Source organism: Epinephelus lanceolatus, chromosome 20 (assembly GCF_041903045.1).
Source record: "Epinephelus lanceolatus isolate andai-2023 chromosome 20, ASM4190304v1, whole genome shotgun sequence".
In the NCBI taxonomy this organism is placed as follows: domain Eukaryota; kingdom Metazoa; phylum Chordata; class Actinopteri; order Perciformes; family Serranidae; genus Epinephelus; species Epinephelus lanceolatus.
In genome coordinates, this window is record NC_135753.1 from 14,072,134 (window position 1) to 14,084,601 (window position 12,468).

General features: G+C 36.6%; 1 protein-coding gene across 1 annotated transcript; it reads right to left on the reverse strand.

Moving 5' to 3' along the window:
• Positions 1–940: 940 nt before the first annotated feature.
• Positions 941–11,217, reverse strand: rdh12l (retinol dehydrogenase 12, like). The gene is made up of 7 exons (XM_033638373.2): positions 11,051–11,217; positions 10,667–10,782; positions 7,642–7,797; positions 7,450–7,554; positions 4,856–5,065; positions 4,558–4,750; positions 941–1,467 (listed from the first exon to the last, which is right to left on the reverse strand). Exons 1-7 carry the CDS (start codon positions 11,062–11,064, stop codon positions 1,365–1,367), a joined length of 897 nt encoding a protein of 298 aa, XP_033494264.1. The 5' UTR covers positions 11,065–11,217; the 3' UTR covers positions 941–1,364.
• Between the last annotated feature and the right edge of the window lie 1,251 nt (positions 11,218–12,468).

Sequence of the window (12,468 nt, forward strand, 5' to 3'; positions counted from 1 at the left end):
ATATTGTCAGATATAGCTCATGCATGCAGTGTCTGACATTTGTGGAAATGCAAACACATCGACTGGCCTCCCGCCAGCAGCCCCGACATGCAAGAAGGTAGGAGGACCTCTTCATCACTGCCTGCAGTTTTAATTTCTCCTGTTTTTCTTTAATTACTTTAAGTTAAATCAGTGATTTCACTCAAACCAATCTCTAAACTCTATGACAACATTACATTTTTGTTTTGGTAATTTGGTTGATAAATGTAGTTTCATAGGACACTGCACAAAGCAGAACCATGGATAGTTTCTCTGATGGTCATCTTTGTTGCGGTTACCTTTGCAAGTTCCCAGTTCAGTCATGTTCATATTAAGCTGTTATCTGTCTTTTATTGCCTTTATAAATCCGGTCACACGGAGATCACATGGTGGTATTAAAGTTATTAACTGTGGTTGTCTTTATTACTCTCTGTCAAAAGGGTGACCAATCCTAGAGGTAAGATCAGGGCGAACGTGTTGGGAAGTGCAGTTTGTGCCAAATGGGTTGTAAGACATTTATGTAACAACTTAACAGTTACATAACATATTAGTCGATAGACACTACAGTATTCTAAACTTAATTCCAAAAGAAAGAATAACTACTTCAAAATGACTGACTAGATGTTTTAAGTTTAATTTTAAAGTTAAAAAACTTTTATTCCCCATTATAAATCTATGAAACAGTTCTATAACCTTGCCCTTATTCCCTCTCCCCAAAAATGACTAATGACAGCATATTCAAACCAAGATATGTGAAAAATATTTACAGTAATATATCACAATTAAAATTCATGCAATTACAATACTGCTTCGTAGTGTAGTAGTCCTGAGGCTTCACTTTTATGTAGTTGGCCAAAAATTTGTCTCTTTGCATAATAATTGAAATATCAAGCATGTGCAAGTTGGGACAAAAACAAAAAGATGGAGTGTAACATCGGGTTTAATGTTGAAAAATACAAGTACAGAAAAACATGAAGACAGTCCTGTAGCTTGATTCTGTAGATCTTCTTATTATTCCACAATTTCATCCAAATATTCACTACTAATCTCTTATAAAAATAGATAGAAAAGTACTGCAGTTTGTGATAATTTCTGTGAATCGGAATCATAAACTTATAACAAATGATGTACTTTATATTACTTACTTATTAAATATTTTCTTAATTAGAAATAGTGCTATGTTGTGTGAATACTATATGTTCCAGAAGTGCTAGAAAATATGTAGCTGTAGGAAAACTCATACAACGATGATGTTTTATAACATTACTCCTTGGTGGTGTTTGTGAAATATGATATGTTGCACAGAAACAGTAAACTGAAGGATATTGTTTTGAATCCAGGTTGCATCATTCCCACGTTACCGACAGCAACTGACAAGTCAGCTCCCACAACTTCTCCGCCAGCACGTCGTCTTTACCGGCCGCTGAGCAGTTGGCAGGAGCACAGTCACTGAAAGCAAAGACTTACTAGATGAGGGACGGAAAATTTGGATAAATCATCTCGTTCACACATTCAGTAAGGCCATGCGTGATTTATGCAGAATATGTTTATAGTTCAGTTCCTCTCTGGCTGACTTTGCCTGATATATATTCCATCAAATAACTATAAATGATAACACATAATAACTGTCTTCTTGTAAAAAAAGTTCTTCTCTACAAGCCAAGTATTGTATCCTGTAACAGTCTTTTTCTACATTTGTATCCTAATTTAAGTGACGGTGACAGAGAAGACTGAATTGCTCAATCCCTCTTCAACCAGTTTGGCTGCTGTATTGTATATTAGGCCAGTGGTTCCGAATCTGGGGTTGGGACTCCACTGATAGATCCCAAGGGTTGCAAGATGATTTAAGGTGTATTATACCTATTTTACCAGAAAACAATGAATAGATTGATTCAGAAATAATCCCTCTCAATCATCTCTTATGAACCAGTAAAAGTGTGTGGTGGTGTATTTATCTGCAGAGACCCTGAACTTTTCTTCTTATTTTGCTATGATGGGACGTTCCCAAGCACAGCGTACAGGTGAGCTCGGGACATTATAAAAAGGGATTGACCAGTGGCCGTATTCACAAAGCTTCCTAGTGCCAAGAGTTGCTCCTAGTGAGGAGAGTCTAGGAAAATTCTTAGAACTGTGGCATTTTCTTATAAATTCCCCTTAAAGTTAAGACTAGGTCCTTGTAAAGATAAATGATATTCATAAAACATCTTAGACCTTAAAAGAGCTTCTAAAGTGAAAATGGTGGAAACAAAAAGAGGTTGGAGAATTATTCTCCAAACGCTAGATGACAGGGAGTAAATAAAATACTATATATTAGATCATGCAGGGATAATATTTGTGATCAATCTCATTAGGGATACACACACTTTTCACACCCAACAAAATAATGCTATAACACCAGAAATAAAATGATCACAATACTAACATACACTGCCTGGCCAAAAAAAAAGTCACCACCAAAAAAAAAGGTCATACACTCTAATATTTCGTTGGACCGCCTTTAGCTTTGATTACGGCACGCATTCGCTGTGGCATTGTTTCGATAAGCTTCTGCAATGTCACAAGATTTATTTCCATCCAGTGTTGCATTAATTTTTCACCAAGATCTTGCATTGATGATGGTAGAGTCTGACCGCTGCGCAAAGCCTTCTCCAGCACATCCCAAAGATTCTCAATGGGGTTAAGGTCTGGACTCTGTGGTGGCCAATCCATGTGTGAAAATGATGTCTCATGCTCCCTGAACCAGTCTTTCACAATTTGAGCCCGATGAATCCTGGCATTGTCATCTTGGAATATGCCCGTGCCATCAGGGAAGAAAAAATCCATTGATGGAATAACCTGGTCATTCAGTATATTCAGGTAGTCAGCTGACCTCATTCTTTGAGCACATACTGTTGCTGAACCTAGACCTGACCAACTGCAGCAACCCCAGATCATAACACTGCCCCCACAGGCTTGTACAGTAGGCACTAGGCATGATGGGTGCATCACTTCATCTGCCTCTCTTCTTACTCTGATGCGCCCATCACTCTGGAACAGGGTAAATCTGGACTCATCAGACCACATGACCTTCTTCCATTGCTCCAGAGTCCAATCTTTATGCTCCCTAGCAAATTGAAGCCTTTTTTTCCGGTTAGCCTCACTGATTAGTGGTTTTCTTAAGGCTACACAGCTGTTCAGTCCCAATCCCTTGAGTTCCCTTCGCATTGTGCGTGTGGAAATGCTCTTACTTTCACTATTAAACATAGCCCTGAGTTCTACTGTTGTTTTTCTTCGATTTGATCTCACCAAACATTTAAGTGATCGCCGATCACGATCATTGAGGATTTTTTTTTCCGGCCACATTTCTTCCTCAAAGACGATGGGTCCCCACTATCCTTCCAGTTTTTAATAATGCGTTGGACAGTTCTTAACCCAATTTTAGTAGTTTCTGCAATCTCCTTAGATGTTTTCTCTGCTTGATGCATGCCAATGATTTGACCCTTCTCAAACAGACTAACATCTTTTCCACGACCACGGGATGTGTCTTTCGACATGGTTGTTTAGGAAATGAGAAGCAACTCATTGCACCAGTTGGGGTTAAATAACTTGTTGCCAGCTGAAAGATAATCGCCCATCCAGTAATTATCCAATAGGAGGCTCGTACCTATTTGCTTAGTTAAATCCAGGTGGCGACTTTTTTTTTGGCCAGGCAGTGTATTTGAAAAACTGGAAAAATGCAACAGTGCAGCAGTGACGAGTTGGGTCTGTCTCAGCCTTCCATCAGCAGAGTGATCACACTAACAATGATAACACTGTCACAGTCAGCAGTTAATTTCATTTCCACTGGGTGTCCACACCTTACAGTCTGTGACAACCAATCACACCTGTTAAAAGCAAGTATCACACCTAGCAACAGGTTCAACCACACCTCCTCACTAAGATACAAGTTTCTGTCTATTCCTTGCTCAGAGTTGCTTTAAGAAGTTTCCTAAATCAATCCTAAGCTAGGACTCCTTACTAAAAAATTGTAACCTTAGTTAGAAACTCTCTGAGAGTGTTCTCAGAATGTTTGTGAATATGGCCACTGATGCCTGACCGTGAGCAACATGCATCGAAGAGGAAGCTATGAAAATAACATACATAGCGTTGAAAACACGCAATATGCCAAGTGGACAGTTTGTAACTTTAATCCAATTACTTTATTTGGGGTTGGCTTATACTTAAAGTTTGGCTGGCGATACTGTTTCCAAACAGTAGCCCTACAATTCTTGCATAGTGAACCTTTAACAAGATTAAGGAAGAATCACTGCAGCAATGCTGTGGCTAATAAACTAAACTAAACTAAACTAAACTAAACTAAAAAATATTTAAAGAAATCAATCATAGAAGGAAAATTTTCTGTCTGGCAAACTGGTTACAGCTCCCAAAAATGTTGGTAATCACTGTGTAAAGACATTTCTTCCTCACCCCCAATTATCCCCTTGACCTCCACAATTAATGTATGATAGACTGCAATATAATGTCCATGTGTTTAGCTGCATGTCAAAAACCAAACTGTACCTGTAGTATCCGCCAGTCTCTTTCTCCAGTGACGGCTCCACTGCGCAGTAAATGCTTGTCTGAGCTCCCTGAGAAGAGTTTTTGGTGAAAGGACTGACCATCTTCATGAAAAACTGCTGAGGGCCGCTCAGGTGACGCCATAACTCTGTTTGAACAACTCCAGGGTGGAGAGAGTATGTCGTCACACCTGTGCCTGAAAGACAGCATGTGTGAAACAGTATATGAATAATGGAAAATAGCACTTTTCAACCTTCTCTTACAAAGACTCAAATGATGGAGAAGAGGGTATGAAGCATACCTTCTAGTCTCTTAGCCAATGAGCGGGTGAAGAGAATGTTGGCTAGCTTGCTCTGAGAGTAAGCTGAGTTCTTGTTGTAACTCTTCTCGCTGTTGATGTCCTCCAAATTGATGGAGCCCCAAGAGTGAGCCATAGAGGACACCGTGACAATCCTGGCTGGTGCTGATTTCTTAATCAGGTCAATCAACAAATATGTCAACAGGAAGTGACCTAGAGAACAAGGAAATTACTTTCATATTGCTGCTTTAAGAAAGCAGAAAGAAGACATTGTATTTTACAGGTATTACAGCATTAATTATATTTGAGAAAAAGAAAAAATTAAAAAATTAAAAAATTTGGTTAAACAGACAGCAGTCATTCATAATGTCACAGAAACAAAAGCTTTAACTACTGTGATAATTGAAATACTATGTTACAGAGAATTAGCTTTAAAACAAAGTTTATTTGAATACAAGTGCGTTTATTTGAATACAAGTGCTTAAGGGGACAGTTCACCCGGAAAACAAATATATATACTTTTCCTCTTCACTATAGTGCTTTTTATCAATTTAAAGTGACCGATAACCTCACAGAAGGAAGCGTGCATCTACTCATAGACGAGAGGTTTGTACTTGTGACAGTGCAAGATATAAACATTAATTAATAGCATCTTCTTCAACTGAGCTGTGACGTTAGCTAGCTCAGCGATGCTAGGTGAGTGAGCAGTAGATGCATGCTTCCATATCTGCAGTGATACAGTTAGCAGGTGCAATTCCGTAGAAGAAAATAGTTCCTACATGAAACTGCTCACAACAAGGTCTGTGGATTATCTTGAGTAACCGGGTCATGATTTCTGGAAAGAGACATTGCTATTGAGTTTTTCAAATGTATTTTTTTTGGCGCTTTGAGCACCACATACTGAGTGCCATCAAGTTCCATTATATTGGAGAGAAGGCAGACATCTCTATGGCTGATATCTCCAACACCCTGCAACTCACACCAAAACAATCTAGACTGATAAATAGCACTACAGGTAAGAAGGAAAATGTATTTTTGATTCTGGGGTGAACTGTTACTTTAAACTATTAAAATTAAGTTGGAAACTGGGAGCAACTGTAATTGACATTTGGCAGGTCTGGGTTGACAACAAATTTGGCTGGGTTAAAAATGCTGGCAACCTTCTTTAAGGTATAATGACAAGATTAAGAAACATAAGAACTGGACAAAATTGATCCAAGTTTGCAAATTTTGTTGCTATGATTATGTCCAATAAGATCTCAGATCTCATTTTCACTAAGAATTTCTCAGTTACATTTACTCACACACACTAATTTAAACCTATTCCCCCCTACAGTGTATTAAAATAAAACTTCTGACTAGCAATGTGAGAGACTTGTGTCCAGTCTGTCTTAATATTGATCAAACAGGCAGACCAGTAATGATCTCCAAGACAAACTATATGGATTCTTAGTGACCAGATTTACAGACAAGGTAGTTACTAAAATTGTGGTCTATAAACTTTGGCAGGGCTAAATGTTCTGATGGCAGGGTCATGAACTGTGCTCTTTATCTTACCCAGGAACAATTTGCCTTATCAGATACCAGCACAGCAAACTCTAAAAACATCAACACCAATAAATATTTAACAGGGAAAGGATATTTCTGCTAAATAATAAAGTATAATAGAGGGCTGTAAACAGGTGGGTGTGAAAGTGATCTTTGTCCTAAGTCTATATAAATGTATTATCTGTTATAATTAAAGAAAGTAACAGCAAAGTGATATAAGTGAGTTGTTTAACCATTTCCAAATAACTTATTTAAAATATTACAATGAACCTAAAGCACTGTTACAATATATGAAATTAAGTAAGAACAGAAGTTGCCAACTGCAAGAAGAAGAAAACTTTTACATCTGCCCCCTTGTGGACATGATATGTAGCTATGGGAATTGCTTTTGTTCTTCTAATAAAATTAGCTCTGCTTTCAAAAAGAGTCAAGTATCTATAGAAATTAATTAAAAATAGATTTTAAATATGTTATATATGTACAGGACATAATATTTCTAATAATTCAGGTGTCAAATCTGACACTAGGTGGTGAATTAAGGGGAAACGTCTGTATTTTTCAATGTGGATGCTATTTTTCCATATTTCTATGTCTAAGTGACTACAGAGATAGACCTTTTTGTTATAGGTAAAATCATTTTTGCAACCAGGAACAGCCCCCAAATCACCATAACCAAACACACCAGACTCCATTTAGAAAAACAGTAATTTTAGCTTGAACAGAGCCAGCATATTTTCACATCTAACTGGGTGAGTTGAGGGTTTATTTAAACCAAACTAGAGCTGGTGATTGTTGGAACAGTGGAAAGACGAATTAAGACAGTTTTGTGAGTTTTATTTCGTTACTGACAACTCTAAATGAAGTATATTTCACAAGTTGGTGAGTTTGGTGTCAGCGATTTCTGGGCTGGTCTATTTTTGAAGGGATTGTTTCCATAAGACACTTATGACATAATAAATATCTGAGCTTGTCAGTGGCAACAAGCACTTAAATTGGACGTGGACACCTTTCCTTGTTACACAGGTAACAGACGACATAGTTTTATTTACCAAAGTGATTGACGCCAATCTGCATCTCAAAGCCATCTGCTGTTTTCCCATAAGGACAAACCATCACACCAGCGTTGTTGATGAGGATGTTGAGCTTCGGCTCGTCTGTACAAAAGGACATTAAAAGGTTAAATGGTTGTGTCTGTGAAGTCCCTTCCTGTGTATATTTTAATAAGGAATAAATGAGTCAACCTTTGTTGATGGCTTCAGCGAATTCTCGTATCGACTTGCTGTCTGCCAAGTCAAGCTTCATGCAAACAACATTTTCATTGCCAGAATTTTCAATGACTTCCTTCACGGCCGCCTGTGCTTTCTCCATGTCCCTGCATGCCATGATGACCTTTGCCCCTAAACAGAAAAATAAGCAGCAGTGAGATACAACTTGCACGTAATGTGTGTGAAGAGCACCCCCTCGTGAGAAAATGTGTACTTCGTGTGTAATGTCTTTCATAAAGAGAGTTCGAACCTGGACAAAAGGAAACAGGGTCATTCATTTTTTTTAGAAAATAACAAAATGACATTTTCTTTTACCAGCATTAAAACTCAAATTTGTGATGTCACTGTAATGTGAGAGGCAGCTGCACGGCGTAATAACTAGTTATATGAAACAGCTACAGAATTTACCCTCCTAACTATAGTGCATCACTCCTGTTTATTCAAGGTTAACCTTAAAAAAAGATCATATTAAGTTCAAATTAGAAACAAATTTACTTGTTTGTTGTACCTGCCAAAAGTCACATGTTAAGCTTCACGGAAAGATAACTGGAAAAAATGAAAAATGTGCCTGGAACTGCATTTTTTTTTAGACTTTGCAATTTGTAATTAGCACTAAGTATCAAACACTTACAGACTAAATCACCGTGACGTCGTGCTGACAACAACAATCTTGTCCAGACAGACAACTGGCAATTGATTTTAACTGCAGGGATATGTGAAATCATCACACTTATTATTTCTGTTGCCATTTTCACCCGTAACTGTAATGTTTAAAGATAAACAGTTTAACATGATGGTCTGACCTATCTGACATATCTACTGTGCTTATTTGATGTAGCCTACTGTGTTGCTTTGCTCGTATAAACTAAATAAAGCAGTACAGAAGCTAAACAATTTACTGGACGGGCTAATAGTCCCATCTAAAGATCAATATCAGTGTAAGTGTACACTTTATTAAAATATTTTTCTCCCCTTTAACTTACACACTATCTGACGGAGGCAGTAGACCACCAACTCCAGTGTTCTGTGAAGTTCTGTTAAGTTAAATTTATTTCGATGTAGTCTGGTGGCTTTGAGATAAGAGTTTCAGTTCCCCATCAGACGGGGCAGTCTGACAGCAAGGTAGAGTAGTGAACATATTTTAAATATAGCGTACACTTGAAGTAATATTGATTTTTTGAGGTGGACTTTTTTTCAGTGGCAAAAAACTAACCAACTGAGGCAGCTTTTGCTCAGCGTGGTTTCATTTTCTGTATGTGATGCGGGGGGAAGCTACTGCAAACAAACACTGTTATTCAGTTTATACTGTTTCTGTTTGGATAACTGTCACATCTTTTAGCATTAAAATTTGTGAGGTAGCCACTCCTGGCATCAAATTCATTCTGAAGTCTTATTAATTTATTCTTTAATTGGATATTTATATACACTCATTGGCCACTTTATTAGGTACACCTTGCTAGTACCAAGTTCGACCCTCTTTTGCCTTCAGAACTGCCTTAATTCTTGGTGGCATAGATTCAACAAGGTGCTGGAAACATTCCTCAGAGATTCTAGTCCATATTGACATGATAGCATCACGCAGTTGCTGCAGATTTGTCTACTGCACATACATGAAGAGAATCTCCGGTTCCACCACATCCCAAAGGTTCTCTATTGGATTGAGATCTGGTGACTGAGGAGGCCATTGGAGTACAGTGAACTCATTGTCATGTTCAAGAAACCAGTTTGAGATGATTTGAGCTTTGTGACATGGTGCATTATCCTGCTGGAAGTAGCCATCAGAAGATGGGTACACTGTGGTCATAAAGGGATGGACACGGTCAGCAACAATACTCAGGTAGGCTGTGGTGCTTAAACCATGCTCAGTTGGTACTAAGGGGCCCAAAGTGTGCCAAGAAAATATCCCCCACACCATTACACCACCACCACCAGCCTGAACCGCTGATGCAGGGCAGGATGGATCAATGCTTTCATGTTGTTTACACCAAATTCTGCCCCTACCATCTGAATGTCGCAGCAGAAATCCAGACTCATCAGACCTGGCATCGTTTTTACAATCTTCTTTTGTCCAGTTTTGGTGAGCCTGTGTGAATTGTTGCCACGTGACTGGCTGATTAGCTATTTGGGTTAACAAGCAGTTGAAAAGGTGGATATTTGGAGACCATCTTTGAGTGTCCTTTTGTACCTGTAAGTTATTTATTCAATTAGCAAATGCAGATCTAGATCTTATGCTTTCATCAGTAGCAGTAACTTTTTGCATTTTGTTTTTGGTGTGGTGATTTGATTTTAATATGGAATGGAAAAGTCTTTACATAATGAAAAACAATTAACAGGAAGCTTTTTTTAGACAATAGTTTCTCATTTAACTATTACACAGTAAATATATACAGTACATAGAAAGAAAATGCATATAACTATGTGGACAAAATTTCACTTAATTTCTTTGTTTTAATTTGTTTCAATTTAGTTATTTTAACTCTCCAATACCTAACAAGAACTGTGAATAAGGAAAAGTTTTTTTTCCTCATAATCAGTGATACATATTTTGGTCTGTACTCAAATGGTATTAGAGTTTGAATCCCACCTCTAAGTACAAATTTTAATGTCTAAAAAAAAAGTAATTTCAGTCACAGTTAATTTTCTTTGGGGCTTAATATGCATTTTTAGTATTTAGGGCAAATGCATTTTAAATATTCAAAAGGTATGGCTGCTTTGTATTGGCATTTGAGAAATTGGGCTTATTTTTGTTAAACAGAACAAAGGGAGTTGAAGCAGTAAATAACTTTTATGTTTCTCCCTGTGTGGCACAGAAAATACGCTTTTGTTTCGTCCAGTCCAGAAACAGAAGGTGTCATATTAGCACCATATCCAAATACCAGTCCAGAAACAGAAGGTGTCATATTAGCACCATATCCAAATACCAAATGATACCCAGCCCAATACGATACTTATAACAAAGTACAGAGTTGATGTGAGGATCAATATGTGGTGTGAGACGCACCTCTCTTTGCCAGGTCGATGGCTGTCTCTTTCCCAATGCCAGTGTTGGCACCTGTGATGACCACAGTTTTGTCATCCAGCCTTTCAGCAGAGGACCAGGGTCCCCGGAAGAGATTTCTGGGACATTGAGAAATCACTGTTACTTAACTGTGAGTGACTCAACCAGCAGAGTGGGTGTGATATGAACAATGACAAAGCAAACACACAAAGCTACTACAAAAAAAATATGCTAGTTTGCTCCAACTAAGGCAAAGAAAACTTGTATTAACTATTATGTCGCCATTAACTTAGTTTAACTTAAGTTAGGCTAATTTAGCACTTGAACTAAAACTACAGAATTTATTCAGACAGCTGGTTTGTTTTCATGAATGAGAGGCGTCCTCACCTTATAGCCTGCATGTCACTTTACACAGCGCTCAGCTGGTCGGCTGGTGAGACAACAAAATAAAGAAAACTGGAAACAAATGTTAAATTTCAGATATTCAACAGTGAAGGAGCCCCACAAACTTCTTCTGAAGCGTCAGTGGGTTAAATTGGCAATGCGGAACTATAAGTAAATAGTCTCGTTTGACAGGCTGGGGTTTCAGCCAATCGGATCCGACTCAGTCGCTCTCGGATAAGGCTGATTGGTTGAGCTTTAAGTCTGTGTAACGGCCTCTGTGGTGTGTGTGTGTTTGATTATGAATGCGGGACTGCGCTGGATGGGCGGGGAGCCAAGTTTACAGTAACTAAAAAAAAAAAAAAACCAGGTAATAAAAAAATCTAAATAAATATATACATTTTTATTTTACTTATTAATTCATTTCAATCTAAACTCTTATATGTTACAATAATAATTAAGAATAAGAATAGTAAGGTTAACAGCACTAAACAAACTAGTATAAGTAAAAATGAATAAATAAAACGCAATAAATAGATAAAAATGTAGATAAATAAATACATTATTATTTTACTTATTCATTCATTACAATCTAAACTCTGATATGTTTAAATAATAATTAAGAATAGTAAGTACAGCAGCACTAAACAAATTAGTATAAATAAAAATGAATAAATAAAACAGGTAATTAATTAGTATATAAAAATAAATTACTTTTTTATTTAACTTATCAACCTATTTCAATCTTAACTGTGATATGTTTAAAAAATAATTAAGTATTGTAAGTATGACAGTAATGAACAAATTATTATAAGTAAAAATTAGTAAATGAATAAATAAAATAGGCAATAACTCAGTAAGTAATTAAGTAGATAAATATATAAATAGCGTTTTTATCTAACTTATTAGTTTATTTTAATCTTAACTCTGATATGTTTCAATAATAATTAAGTGTAGTACGTTTAACAGCAGGAAACAAATGATCATAAGTAAAAATTAGCAAACAAATAAATAAAAGTAAATAAATAAATGAGTAAATCAATCAATCAATAAATAACTAACTTTAACTTTACTTATTAATATGTTTTAACCTAAATTTTAACCTAATAAATTGTTTCAATCATAATTAAGTTTAGTAAGTATAACAGCAGGAAACAAATCATTATGAGTAAAAATGAATAAATGAATAAATAAAAAAGGAAATAAATAAGTGAATTTGAAAAGCAAACAAAATCTGGCATTTTAGTTTATGTTTACATTTAAAGATCTGTAATCTGTTAATGCACTCTGTATAGACCCTATAACTGTTAGTACATAACTTCTCTCAAGACATCTGGTGCATTGTATCCATTTTACAGTAAATTATATTTGTTATGAATAAGATAATATCATATGTATATCAAGAAGAGCAATGTAAAAAACAT